Here is a 15480-nt window from a genome sequence, read left to right as displayed (position 1 = left end):
GTATGTTTCCCCTGAACATGGATAATAGCCTGGGCATCTGTACTCGCCTGAAAGAGAAATGACTTTGACAAAATACTGACAGATGAAGAAGGCAAATTATTTTCCAGCCTGGCTATTGCAAAAGGTGAGACTGGGCTTGAGTGATGTTGATGTACACAATGACGACATGTCAATATTGACATATGTGAAAGTATTATATTCGAATTACATTTATCAATGATTTTAAACATGTCATACAATGAGATTAAAACTTTTGAGACGTAAAAATGTCGACAAGTGGTTTAGTCATTTGGGATATTATACCATCATACCTGGAGACAATATCATTCATGTAACAAAATCGGCCCGACGTGTTGCAGGAGTAAATTTGAATTCTTATTTAAAAGATCAATATATTGTTTCTTAAAAATATTCAAAGGCAATAGTACTAGACTGGCCCGGCATAGGCAAGACCAAAAAAACGTGCTCACAACGCCATCTTCATTTATTACATAACAACAACAACCCACAAAAAATTCGGTCATTTACCATCCACTGTTACCCATCCTCTGTTATCCAGGCAGAAAAGCACATATTGGCGAATAAACAGTGTCGTCTTTAGAATTGAAATTGGACAGTATCATGTAAAACCACATGCATCAAAGGTAATATCGTACAGTAGGTAACTCTGAATATGCACAGTGGAAATCATCAGTTTGGAGATATCATATAACTCACGACGACCCCATTCATCGGCACCATCTGGACAGTCTTTGAGGCCATTGGCAACATACTGTATTGGGATGCAGTAGCTTGTAATGTGTTTCATCACATTCCAGCAAGCCTAGAATGAAAGTGAAGGAATATAAACAAAATATAAATGTGATTGTAGTGAACCATATTTGTGTGTACCTATTATTTCTACTTTTATGTTTGTTTGAAAACTTTTAACCAAAAGAAAACCATTGGAAAGAAAACCAATTGGGCCAAAGGAACCTCCTTTCATCAAATTCAAAAGAAATTTAATTTACATAGATGACGTTGAAAGTGTCGTATTGACTTTTGAAGCGTGATTACAAAGTAAGATTTACACACACACACAGATAGCTATAGTTCTTTACCTGAATTAAGCCAACTTACTACAGTTTCCATCACTTGGAAAATGTATGACAGCTTTTCCCAACATATCTGGTTTGTACACACAAAAAGATTCGGTGGACACGTTCCTTTGAAACTCAGATGTTATGTCTACTGCTGATAGATCTGAAAAAGTGAAGGTTCAGTTCCTTTCTCTTTTCATATATGAATGGAATGGTTGTAGTGAATTTTCAGAGGACATGTGACAACGGTTAGATCTGTGATATTTCAGTAAGCAGCTCCATGTAAATGATGGAAAAGCAGACATGTTAACATTTTTGGTGTTTTGGTTAACACATAGCATGGTGTTCTTTGTTATGTCAATTTGCTTACCATTGGTGATTGTATATTCGCTTTCATCCTCTCCATTAAAGCCATCACAGTCAACGACGCCGTCATTCACCCAGGAGTTGGGGATACACCTGCCATCAAAGCATTGAAAACTCCAACATACCTCTACTGCAAAGAAAGCACTTTTTTTTTTTTATTACATTCTGGGCCTTGATAAGCTCAAGATAAGGATTTGTTCTGCAAAATGCAAATATTGAGAAATCTGTTTACTTCACTCATGAAAATGTTGAACAAGAAATTGTTATAATGTAACGATTATGACATCTGATCATCAGCGATATACAGATTTGAGAATGTTTTCACCGCAATCTCTCTCATTCGTCTTGTCATAGCAATTTTCGAACAGGTCACATCTTTTGTGTAGATCAATGCATTGCCCATTGCTGCAACGCCATTCGCCCTTTGCACAATACCCTTTATCTGGAAAGAACGTCAGAAAGTAGTCATGAAAAGATTGAATTTGAGTACATCTCCACAATCTTTTTCGACTCTGTGACGATATCAGCATCACTGGTCTCAATAGCAGGCGGTTACAGACTGCTAGAAATCATCATAGAAGCCCTCTTAAGAAATGGAATTCAAGTTCTGATCTAGCATACCATTCATTCAAGCATATGGTAAAAACTCTGTTTCCGCCTCGAAATCTGTCAACTTCCTGTACACAACACTGGGCGTAACGTTCATGACGGCGCCTCCACACCCTCGCCCTACCATCAGCAAATCGAAGATTAAATCGGGATTCATCACTAAAGACGACTTGATTCCAATTCCTCTGAGTCCATCGTAAGTGTCGCTGTGCCCATAATTGACGTCTGTGTAATTGAATCAGAATCGGCCCGCAGTATGGCCGTCGTGCTTGAAGGTGAGCAGTTCTCAGACGGTTTCGAACAGTTTGCGCACTCAGTCTACCCCTAAACAGTTCATTTCTGGTTGATGTATCCGTCAAGAATCGGTTACGGAGGTGACGTAAGACAATCTGACGATCCTCTGCATGTGACGTCACACGTGGTCGACCTGGCCGAGGGCGATCAGCGGTGGTACCCGTTTGCTGTAGACGCGTCTGTAAATCATAAACAGTCCGTCTACTACAACCCATCGTCCTTGCGACTTCAGCTACGGACGTTCCCGCCTGCAACATGCCGATGGCACGTTCACGTTGCACATTTAAAAGGCGTGGCAAGACAAATGGCCGTAAAGACTTTTGTTTTCTTGTGTTTTTCTTTTTTTGTTAATGACTGCTAACAAGTATGGCTGAAAGTAGTTTCTGAACCAAAACACTTTGTAAAATAACATGGATCTATGGTCATAACTTTATATGCTCATAATCGAAAAACATATGACAAGGAACTCTAGAACTCTAGAAAATAATAGTTTGTGGCGTCAATTCTAACTCAGTCTCGATAAGTATTTCTTAGATAAGTTTCATTTATGAAACTTCAATTGTTTCCGAAAAAAATGTCACCATTGCAGACACTATGCAATAAGTAAAAAAACATGGAGCATAAAACATGGGACATAACACTGTAAAAATAATTTACGGCACAAATTTTCGAACCCATTTAAGATCATGTGAGATCAGTAATATCAGTGTGTAAAATTTCATTTCTCTAACTGAAAAAGTTTTTGAAAAATTTGTCCCCTTTTAGAAGCGGACCGACAGACAGACAGACGGACGGGCGAATTCTGTTCCTATAATTATTTCACACAGGGCATAAATTTCATATTAACTGGAAGCTCGTCAAATATCATGTTAACTTGCATTATATCTATTTGTGATTGATGTCTTACATACAATATACACGATTGACATTTATTGTAGGAATCGAAAATCACAGACATAACCACATACATGTATATACCACTCGCAACAAGTTAAGGAAACACAACTTGAAGGCTGCATGTTGCAATTCCCACCGGCCATGACAGAAACAACTGTCCTTTGAAATGGTACATTAATTGTTAATTGGAAGTGCATTTTATTTTTTAATAATGATTGTAGCTGTGTTACATTGTTTCTGTTGACATTGGTAGACGCCCATTGCCTTGTTTTGGGACAATGATCAGTCGTCAGGAATGTGGTACTGTTTAATCTAAGCAGTCATCAGGAAGTTACTATATTTAGATACTGGTGAGTTGTGTAAACGTCCGGCAACCAATGGACTGGTATAGAATAGTCTGTGTTGTACTGGAAGCGAGTTGGGCTATATATAAGGGGACAGTTGCGTGTTTGAGTATCTCTCACACATTTCGTCTAACGCATATTCATCGCTTTGGTACCAGTTTTCATGTGAGGATCGCTCATCATCATCGATTCCCTGTCGGAAGCCTAACCACTGTCGTCGCTGGGTGAATATACATTATTATCACTGTTTTTTCTCTCACCACTGATGACACTGACCACTTCCATCATATTATACTCTTCATAAAACGAAATGCAAAGCCAATTTGTGTGAGGTAGGAAAATACATTTATACGAGGAACTGTACCAACACTTGGTAATTGTAGTCATCTCAGTTATCGGTACATAGGAAAAGTCCCAGGTTGACAGCTACCACCAATAACGCGTATGTCACCCATTGGAATCGACAGCGGCCTGACATCTCCTGCCCATGGAAGAGACGGGTATGCGAACCACATCAGGGGAATGGTAGCCCACTCAGTCTGCAACGCAACGCTGCAACGTCTGGGGCTGTGGTTGACGTCGGCGTAACCGTCTATCCTATACATCATCCCACAGGTGCTGTATCGGGTTCAAAACGGGGATCTGGAGGGCCAGGGGAGAACATCAACGTTGCTGTTGTGTAGACAGTCTCTTGTGATCCGTGCTGTATGGGGTCGAGCGTTGTCCTGCTGGAATACACCGTTGCTGTTGGCTGCAATTTGGAGGAGGTGTGGTGGGAAAACTTCGTTCTTGTATCGTTGAGCCGTTAGATTGCCCCGTATATAGACCAAACCTGTCCTGCCATGATGAGAGATAGCCAGCCAAATCATAACGCTACCCCTACCAAACCTGTCCAATCCCTGAACACAGTTTCCAGCGTAACGTTCTCCCTGACGTATGTAGACCCGTGCACTTCCATTGATTCGACGGAAGAGAAATCGTTATTCGTCGCTGAACTAGACATCTCTGCATCGCAGTTGAGGCCATACCCTGTGTTGACGACACCAATGCAGTGGTAGCTGACGATGCTGTCGCCTCAGTATGACGCGTCGAACAGGACGTCTTGCTCGTAGACCTGCTGCTCTTTAACGGTCTGGTCGGAGATTCTGCGCAGTCCGGGTATTTGGGATGCGATGGAGGTGATACCGTTTGATACCGTTCACAGTGCTGCTGCATGTGCAGTACGTGCAGCTCCTTGGCACTTTTGTTAATGCACTGGGTACGTTTTTTCCGAATCGTCCGTGTTTCCCGACTTATGGTTTGCATGTCCTTGTTGTGATCATTTTGATCCAGGAAATTTGTTAATGACACTATAACGCATTAAACCTCTTCATTTTGCACCTCTTGGTCCGCTAATTTTGCCTATATGGCCAAAAATATGCGCTTTGCGTTTCTTTTTCTGAAGAGTATATTTATTGCCACTGAATATGGTACTACCACTCTATTGTTTAGTGTCTCTATTGTCGAAGACGCCGCGATTCGCGGTGTTGCGTCCCCTGGGCAGGCGAGAAACCTATGATGAAATTTTCGGCGGTTAATCTAGAATGGTTTTTTTTCTACTGCAGTGTCAGTTTATATTTATTTGAAATACCCACCACCCATGACAAATTATCAGCAGTTATATGAATGAATCGGGTGTTCTTTAACTTCTGTTGAGTAGGATATTAGTGTCAATATTGAAGGTGCCTACCGACCCTTTTGAGATAATATCTTTCCTATGAATTTCAAATCAAATCAGCTGTATCAAATTGGGGTATGATTTGAGCCGTCTGCCTGACCAATCAGAATGAAGTATTTTGCAAAGTCATATTAGAAGAATCACTGTTGAATTTTAGGCTTTTACATCTGAGACTAAATCTTAACTAATCTGTGAGACAATGAATGAGGAAGTTGGGTTTAACATGCTTCATTGCCGGCGATATCGATGTTTTTAAACGCCACAGGTAACCATGTTGAACGTATTTCGCTCGTCGTTGCGAGCAGAAACTGTTCTTTGTACATTAAAATGAAAAAGAAAACAATTGTTATCACGTTGTTCCATAAAATGCTCGTTCGAAATGCGGATGTCCTGAAGAAGTTACAAGAATATATTTAATTTAAAATATTTGGCATTTTTTACAGAGAAAATTGAATGAGCGAAGCATATGATGTCTCTTAACAATATCCCAGTCTGACAATTTGCTTACATATGTAACCCGTGAATAACCTGGCTAGAATAGGTCTTCAGCAATCCGTGCTTTCCTTAAAATGTGTCTATGCTGGTCATAAAAGGCGACTAACGGGATCCTGTTGTCAGGCTCCGTGATTTGGTTGATGCATGTCATCGTATCCCAATGGCGTGAATCGTTTCTAATGATATCAATCACGCGATTGTCTGGTCCATACACGATTATTTACTGGCCGACGTCATATAGCTGTAATATTGCTGTGTGCGACGTTAAACAACAAACACACAAACAAAACTTATCGGCGTATCAAGGGGTTTCAATATAAACAGAAGAACAATGTAATGTGGCGAAAAAGAAAACAGTTAGAGCTTACCAAGTGTCTTGGGTTCTGCCGCAGGGATCGCACATAAGGTACATGCAAGAAGCACCCCTACTGTCCACATCCCGGCCACTGGTCAACACCTCTAGCGTCTGGCAACAGAGAGTTCCAACTGCGTTGTCCCGTACCGTCTGTATGGTAATGTAGCTTGTTGTGATGACACATAACTATTGACGCTAATTAATTAGTTCCCCTGGCAACAAATGTCAAATACTCTTATGAGCTGATATCTAGATGACTAAATAAATTATTCAAGTGTTGCTGAAAGTGTAAAGAGGTTGTTTTTTTATCATTTTGCAACCGATTGCAAGAATTACATTAATCATTTATACCATTTGTCTGCATGGTACGGGCATACGCTAATAACATCTGGACTACTTATGGAGATTTCTGTGCTACCAGTTTCACTTTCTGTGAAAACAGAATGTCATTATAAAGCTGTCTGTGTTAATGGCTGTCTTTCCCATCTCCAGCCGGACCTGAACTTTTATTCCCTCCGCTGTGGAAATGTAGGCCCCAAAGTGTGAAAAGACTGAGTGAGTATTCCAGCAATATCACGGCGGGGGACACGAGAAATGGGCTTCACTTAGTGTACCCATGTGGGGAATCGAACCGGGTTCTTTGAGTTTGGTTTTACGGCGCTTTTAGCAATATTCCAGCAATATCACGACAGGGGACACGAGAAATGGGCTTCACTCAGTGTACTCATGTTTGGGAAACGGACCCTGGTCTTTGGCGTGACGAACGAACGCTTTAACCACTAGGCTAATCAACCACCAATGAGAAAAGAAATATTCCTACCATTGCACACAAAAACGCAGGTCAATCTTTCGTCAGCTATATTTATTAAGAATTCGTTTCCAAAGCAAAGCAACAGGAATTAACTCAAGGACACCCGATGGTGACATATTTCAATTTACAGTTGTTATAAACTTGTGATGTAATAAGTTACACACTTTGTCAAGAACATTATAATATATTTTCCAAAGCTGCTTGAGGTTGGAGATGAGAAACAAAAAAGCGATGATCTAAGAGCGTCCTCTGACCAATATATCCCCGATGGTAATTTCCTAACATCATGAATATATGTTGCTTGAATATTAAAACCGCCTCAAGTATTTCTGGTGACAAATTTCAATGATCGAAGGGATCATAGCTTACGGCACGGCTTAAGACTGTTTCGTTATGATTGAGGGAGCGGGGCAGTGAGTTGGGTTTATTGCAGATTTGAACAGTATTTCAGTTACCTATATACATTATGTAGGTCTTAGACGTTGATCAATTAGGTTAAACCACACCAACCAAGTTTACGAGTCTGGTGTTAGAACTCATGATCAATTAATTCTTGTAGTAGACAAGGAACATTTTCAGAAAAGGTTAATGGTGGAGGCATTTCAGGTTTACGGTTGGCTAACAACTGTTTTAGACGTATTGGTATCTAAATGGATAAAGGGTATTTGTCTGGCTGCAATTTCAACGGTTAACAAATTTAATGAATTCAAAATGGCCCCCACCGAAAAATGAAAAATTCGTTTTTGTCAAATATTTGGTACTTTGTGGGACCACAGATATAATTTCTCTGTATGTTTTCAGGTATAATGAATCCATACAATATCCCTCAATACGTCTCGAAAAAGTTGCTTGCCAACCGAAAACATGAATTGCCCTTATCAATTTTGATATGTACATTTGCCTAGATCCTGCCCAGTTTAATGCATGAGGGATGCAATTCTGCACATCAAACTGCAGCGCTTTAGTTGATCTGTCCATTGGGACTCCTCTCTACACAACAGTGTATATTAAAGTGACCCATGAAGCTTCGGGGTAGAATCGGTCTTCAGCAACCCTTGTTTGCCGTAAAAGACGACTATGCTTGTCGTTAGAGATGACAAACGGGATCGGGTGGTCAGGCTCACAGCCTTGGTTTGATGCACGTCATCGTTTCCTAATTGCGTGTATCGATGCTCGTGATGTCAATCACTGGATTGCACGGTCCAGACTCGATTATTTATGCAGACCGCCGTCATGTAGCTGGAATATTGCTGAGTGCGGCGTAAAACAACAAACCAAGCAACTAGCCAACCCAATAACGTTATATATGAATAAAGTATTTATTCATCATTCATCATAGGTAATTACATTGGCGTGTTTGATTTAACGTCAGAAAAAATTATTGGTGCATACAACTGTATCAAAATATCAAAACAGCATTTTCCATAAACACAAAATGGGTTTATCACGGTACAAAATAGTAAAAAAATGGCAAAGAAATTATACATGTATCTAATAGTGCATAGCATTTTCAAATTGTGGACAATTTCTGACCAAATGTTTGTCAACATACATTAACCATTTTAATCTGTTTCTTAATTTAAAATGATTCCCCCTAAAAAATCATTTCATTCTCTTTGCATACTACCACTATTTGCAAAGGCTACACGTGTCTTGCGTTTCATTTTCTTCAACAAAGCTCATTCTTTTAGAAGTGTGATCACTTCAGACATGTGTTCGACAGCATTTCTCTTGTAATCATAATGAACGAATAACGCTGGGGGTTTGATCCCCAGGCGGATGTGGGGATGGCAATGGGGATTGGATTGTTTGTCATTGCTTCGACCTTAACTGGCATCAAATGTTTTGCTGTAAAATTTAGGGCAAAATTATTTAATGGTACAAAGTATTTATTTCAATAACAAATGGTCAGTACCTTACATGTAGGTACGACTAACAATTCTTTGAAGAGTTCAGGGATGTGTTGCAGAAGGTGGCACACAGTTTTGTGGGGGAGCCGGAGGGGGATGCACGGCAGAGGGGGGACCTGGAGGGGGGTAAGCAGCATAAGCCGGGGGTTGTGGTATCTGTCCTCTATATCCACCTTGTTGTGAAGACGCGGCTAAAACAAATAAAAAAAAATTAATTATTAAAAATATAAACGTTTTGGTGAACTCGCAATACACAAAAATCTACATCGTTTTTTATTTGATTGGAAAGTCAGTCACAATAACATATGGGGCACTGGACGTCTACAGGATTTGCTGTGAGGAGTTGGTTCCGTTTGGTGTGTCTGGGTCATAGGAAAGCGGGTTTAATGTCCAGATTCCTCCTCATTGTGGTCATAATTGTGCAAGTGCTGTTTCTGTGTTCGAGAGTTTCACTAGTATGTACACCACTAAAGTCATTACTCCTTAAATGGGATTATTATGACCGTGACGATCCGGGGTAGAATAGGTCTTCACCAACTCATGCTTGCCGTAACAAGCAACTATGCTTGTCGTAAGAGGCGACCAACGGGATCGGGTGGTCAGGCGACCCAGTGATTGAAATCATGAGCATCGATCCACGCAATTGGGACCGATGACATGAATCAACCAAGACAGAGAGCCTGATCACTCGATCCCGTTAGTCGCCTTTTACGACAAGCATGGGTTGCTAAAGGCCTATTAAACCCCGGAATCTTCACGGGTCATCGAAGGTTATGTCGTGGCGCTGAAGGAACACAAATAACGAACATATGTTGTGTTTCAGTAAAAGGGAGCCTCAGCTAGAATAACTGACGTTAATTTTCAAACCTACCAAGCAAACGTGTCCTGGAGGCAAAACAGATATTGTTTGATCTCACACAAGCGATATCAATTGCGGGAGGGAGAATTGGATAATGAAACTTGCTCGGTCATTTCAAGTATGGAAGCCTCGATACAGTAATGTTTCTTAATTCCAGCAAGAACATTCCAGTGTTTGATGTCTACATTTCTCAACTTTTGAGGTACAATCGAGCATGCTCTTTCTTCGAAGATGTCAAAGAGCTTCATACAAATCTTGCTCAAAAGTTGTTTGATCAAGGTTACAACATTTAAGGCCTCAGTAGTGCTTTCAAAACGGCTTATGGTTGACGGTGTGCAGGGCGTTCCACATTTGACGCATCAGGGACACAAATATGTCTGATGCATTCCCCTTTTTTTACTAGGACCATATATGTGTGTTATTTGTTTTTTCAGGTGAATAACTGACTTGCCTATGCATGTGTTTGTGACGGGTGCCATTGGTGGGGCAGTATACGCTCACTTTTCCGCGAACACATGGTAGCTTCACTATTTGATAGTGACTCATCAACACATGATCCCGATACAGTCGGACTCGTGCAATCGGCTGTGCTGTAGAAGACATTTCTTATTGCTATTAAAAGATTTTTATTTAGGAATTAATTCAAGGAATGCGTTCAAACCTGTTGTTGACACCATCATAGGGCCGACTGGCTGAACGCCGATGACGCGCCGTGGTCTATTTGCTGACGCCACACAGGCACAGATGGCGGCGATGACGATGACGATGAAGATTAAGCCACCAACTGACAATCCGACGATGAGTGGGATGTTTCTGTTAATGTAGGGAAATGATGATCACCTCATATATCAATGAAAATGTTTGGTTTGGTTTGCTGTTTAACTCCGCACTCAGCAATATTCCAGCTATATGACGGCGGTCTGTAAATAATCGAGCCTGGACTCAGTTCATGCATGTCATCGAATCACGTGAAGATCCGGGGTAGAAAAGGTCTTCAGCAACCCGTACTTGCCGTAAAAGGCGACTTTGCTTGTCGTAAGAGGCGACTACCGGGATCGGGTGGTCAGGCAGGTGACTTGGTTGATGCATGTCATCGATCCCAACTGCGTGGATCGGTGCTCATGATATCAGTCACTGGATTGTCTGGTCCAGACTCGAATATTTACAGACCGCCGTGTTATAGGAGGAATATTACTTAGTGCGGCGTTGAACAACAAACCAACCAACATCAAACACAACGCAAGTGGACTATCAATATCTTCGTCATTCAACATTTGTGCGGTCATATAGCTTGAATATTGCTGAGTGCTGCGTTAAACAACAAACCAACCAATTACGTAGATTGATGGTCCAGGCTTGGATATGTACGGGCCGCCGGCCATTATATGGCTGAAATATTGCTGGATGCAGTTTTGAGCAACAAACAAAATATATAAATGTATGTACAATATTTAATATTTATGCTCATGGCTATTGCTAGTGTTAGTTTTTTTAAAAGAACATAAGTGGTAAAGTGATATGTCTTGTAAATAAGCTGTATTTTTCAGAAAACCAAGAACTCGTTCAAGAACAGATTAAGAAAATAGTCATTCAAAAAACATAATCATTTCGAATGAGTGGATGGGTAGATACCTACACGTATGTGTAATCAAATGAACTTGAATAACCACTACAACAGTATTGGCCGGTGTAATAGGACCCACAGCAGCCATTGTAGCATTCTATATCAGTGCTGAATTCAGAAGAGCAGGTCTCTCCCAAGGCACCTGAAAGACATTGAAAAATCAAACGTCGAGCAGTCAAGGACATATGAGTTCACAGAATACCAGGCTTAAACGGCGAAATGTTTGTTTGTTTGTTTGAGTGTGGACCAGACAATCTAGTGATTGACATCATGAGCATCGATCCACGCAATTGGGATGAGATGACATGCATCAACCAAGACAGCGAGCATGACCACCCGATCCCTTTAGTCGTCTTTTACGACAAGCATGGGTTGCTGAAGACCTATTCTACCCCGAATCTTCACGGCTCTCGTATAGTAGTAGTAGTAGTAGTAGTAGTAGTAGTAGTAGTAGTAGTCACGGGTCTCGTATAGTAGTAGTAGCATTAGTCACGGGTCTCGTATAGTAGTAGTAGTAGTAGTAGTAGTAGTCACGGGTCTCGTATAGTAGTAGTAGTAGTAGTCACGGGTCTCGTATAGTAGTAGTAGTCATGGGTCTCGTATAGTAGTAGTAGTAGTAGTAGTAGTAGTAGTGGATGGTAGTACAAGTTGGTTGGTTGGTTGGGTGGTTTGTTGTTTAACGCCGCACTCAGCAATATTCCAGCTATATGACGGCGGTCTGTAAATAATCGAGTCTGGACCAGACAATCCAGTGATTAATATCATGAGCATCGATCCACGCAATTGGGATCGATGACATGCATCAACCAAGTCAGCGAGCCTGACCACCCGATCCCGTTGGTCGCCTTTTACGACAAGCATAGTCACCTTTTCGGCAAGTATGGGTTGCTGAAGACCTAATCTACCCCGGAATATTCACGGGTTTAGTACAAGTAGTAGTGTTAGTAACCGCAGTGGTAGTTTTAGTGTTAGCAGTAGTTGTACTGGTGGTAGTTGTAATTTCAGTAGTAGGAGTTCGTTGGTTGGTTGGTTTGTTGTTTAATGCCGCACTCAGCAATATTCCAGCTATATGGCGGTTGATGTAAATAATCGAGTCTGGACCAGACAATCCAGTGATTAATATCATGAGCATCGATCCACGCAATCGGGATCAATGACATGCATCAACCAAGCCAGAGAGTCTGACCACCCGATCCCGTTAGTCGTCTCTTACGACAAGCATAATCGCCTTTTACGGCAAGCATGGGTTGCTGAAGAAGACCTATTCTAACCCGGATCTTCACGGGTCAACATACATCGTACTATGTGGGGGCGGTCGGGTAGCCTAGTGGTTAAAGCGTTCGCTCGTCTCGCCGAAGGCCCGGGTTCGATTCCCGACATGGGTACAATGTGTTTATTGATGTTTTATGTTGATGTATTGATAACGCCGCACTCAGAAATATTCCAGCTATATGATGGCGGTCTGTATATAATCAAGTCTGGTCCAGTGATTGACATCATGAGCATGGATATTAATTTGTAGAGTATTATTATAGAATTAGTCAATAGCGTTAGGTAACCTTGGGTATTTTGAGGGATAGAGGGACAGAATGTGAGTGATGTGTGTGAGGAAGGGGGAAAATTGGAATCTTGTGAGTTGGCGTAAGCTGTTGAGTAGGGAAGTTGTTTAGTTATTTTAGTATATATCATGACCGGTGAAGTTCCGGGGTAGAATAGGTCTTTAGCAACCCATGCTTGCCGTAAAAGGCGACTATGCTTGTCGTAAAAGGCGACTAACGCAATCGGGTGGTCAGGCTCGCTGACCTGGTTGATGCATGTCATCGATCCTAATTGCATGGATCGATGCTAATGATGTCAATCACTGGATTGTCTGGTCCAGACTCGATTATTTACAGACCGCCGTCATATAGCTGGGATATTGCTGAGTGCGGCGTTAAACAACAATTAAGCAAGTAGTATATGTCATAACTTTATCTAATAAATTTATTCTTAATCCATAGTGGGTTGTGTTAATACTCCGTGTTGTCCCAGTGGTAGTGATAGTATCAGTAAAAGTGGTAGTGATAGTATCAGTAACAGTGGTAGTGCTTGTGGAAGTGGTAGTAGTGATAGTTGTATTGGTTTTAGTAGTTTTAGTGTTTGTGGTGGCGGTAGTAGTTGTGGTAGTACTAGTCGTAGTAGTAGTCGTTGTGGTAGTGGTGATTTTAGTAGTGGTAGTGATACATGTACTCGTCGTGGTAGTGGTAGTTTTAGTTGGAGGATAGTAGTGGGAGTGGGAGTTTTACATGTTGTGGTAGTTTTGGTAGTGGTGATGGTAGTGGTAGTAATAGTGGTGGTAGTGACAGTAGTAACGGTAGCTGTACATGGTAGTAGTGGTGGTAGTGATAGTTGCAGGAGTAGTAGTACACGTAGCAGTAGTAGTCGGTGTGTTTATTGGCAAAGAGAGAGGTCCAAACATGTTATGGACGTCGTCAAAACCTCCAGTAGTGGATATTCATGTATTCGATTTTGCATTGTCGTCGTCGTCATATATATATAGAGGTTATCACGCGAGTGTGTTTGGGGATGGGAAATATCCTGCATTAGGAATAAACATTGTATTTAGCGAGCCTTGGCGAGCTAAATACATAGTGTTTATTCCTAATACAGGATATTTACCATCCCCAAACACACAAGCGTGATAACCTCTTTATCATATAATGTCACTCTTTAATTCTGTACTTCAAAATCGCTTTCACTCTCTCACAAACATTACCGAAACGTTGCGAGTTTTCCTGGAATGCGCGCATTAATACTTATTACGTCACAGGGTAAGTGATGTGTCAGTCGGACAATGACAGTAGCCAATATAGTTCCAACTGAAATCTTTTTCTTATACAGTGGCGAAGCAACATAAACGCAACACAACAATTGTTTTTAATTGTCTTTCGCGGCAATCCATGGGTCTGTCCGCTGGAGTAACTGCCCTTTGTCAAAGGGAAGCTACTCTAACCCTAGTATGTGAGACGTCACGGCCACGGTCAGATGTTGTTGACAGTCTGTCCTGTGATAACGTTAAGAAGTGTAGTCAGATGTACACACAGCGACAAAACGAAACAAGGTAACAATTCAAACATATTTCGGCCAAATCCAACTTTTTTAATTTGTGGCGGTTTCAAGCCGCAGAGGTCTACAAGCACAGATATGGCTACTGATCCCGCTTGTCTATGACTCGTGCCCTCGCAAATCTTTCGAAATTTATATATATCTCCAAAGTTGCCAAAACTTATAAAATCCCTTAGCTCCGTCACAGTGAGACACTGATTTTCAGTATATTAGACTGTTCTTTTGATAATGATAGCAATTATCCCTGTAGTTTATCCAGATTCCCGATGGTTAATTCTGACTCGATCGCCGACTTGTTTGTTTATAAACAGTGAAAGTAGTCCCTACTTGACCTTTGATATTTGCATCTCTATCCGCATATGACCCCAACGGATATCGTTTTTATAAGTTTTGGCAACTTTGGAGATATAAATTTCGAAACAAGGCTCGCTAAAATACAATGTTTATTCCTAATGCAGGATATTTACCATCCCCAAACACACTCGCGTGATAACCTCTCTCTCTCTCTCTCTCTCTCTCTCTCTCTCTCTCTCTCTCTCTCTATATATATATATATATATATATATATATATATATATATATTAACGTGCTCCTGAGTACACCGTAACAGCTCGAATGTTTACCTTTTCATTTTCATTGTGGTTGAACACTGGCAAATATATACGTGTTCGAATAAAATAATTTTCTATTAATATTCACACAGATAAGAATTGTAGGACTTGCCTTTAAGGAGAATGAGAAGAAATCCAGTAACATAATAGAGTCCCTCCATGGTGGAATGTTCTCCAACACTGAATAAGATATAGTGTAACTGGCAGTAACTACGAACGCTAAAATGAAGGGGTTGGTACGCAAGATAGTCACCATGGGCGACTATGTCCTGTTACAACATTGCTGACCGTTAAAGTCCCGATAGCAAAATACTCAATGTAAATCAGAGCTCCCGATAAGCTTCGTATCTGTGTAAAATACGCATCAGAAATGCAGAAATACGCAGTAAAATAAAATCCAAGCG

General features: G+C 41.0%; 1 protein-coding gene across 1 annotated transcript; it reads right to left on the bottom strand.

The window, feature by feature from the left end:
• Nucleotides 1-8919: 8919 nt before the first annotated feature.
• Nucleotides 8920-15237, bottom strand: LOC139446596 (uncharacterized). Its single transcript, XM_071227882.1, has 4 exons — nt 15189-15237; nt 11373-11502; nt 10398-10549; nt 8920-9068 (listed from the first exon to the last, which is right to left on the bottom strand). The coding sequence occupies exons 1-4, from the start codon at nt 15235-15237 to the stop codon at nt 8920-8922; spliced, it is 480 nt and encodes a 159-aa protein (XP_071083983.1).
• Nucleotides 15238-15480: the final 243 nt, after the last annotated feature.

This window comes from Haliotis cracherodii, unplaced genomic scaffold (assembly GCF_022045235.1).
Source record: "Haliotis cracherodii isolate W230 unplaced genomic scaffold, xgHalCrac1.p SCAF_6, whole genome shotgun sequence".
NCBI lineage: Eukaryota > Metazoa > Mollusca > Gastropoda > Lepetellida > Haliotidae > Haliotis > Haliotis cracherodii.
Note: the sequence above shows the minus strand (reverse complement) of the source record. Positions and strands in the feature narration are given on the sequence as shown.

Bases quoted from the DNA above. Each gene is read 5' to 3' on its own strand.
- LOC139446596 (XM_071227882.1), bottom strand. From the start codon at position 15,237: ATGGAGGGACTCTATTATGTTACTGGATTTCTTCTCATTCTCCTTAAA. The intron at 10,550-11,372 runs GTAGGTATCTAC...CTACATTAACAG, and splicing joins TCATTTGATTACACATACGT to AAACATCCCACTCATCGTCG. The intron at 9,069-10,397 runs GTTTGAACGCAT...TATTTGTTTTAG, and splicing joins TATGATGGTGTCAACAACAG to CCGCGTCTTCACAACAAGGT.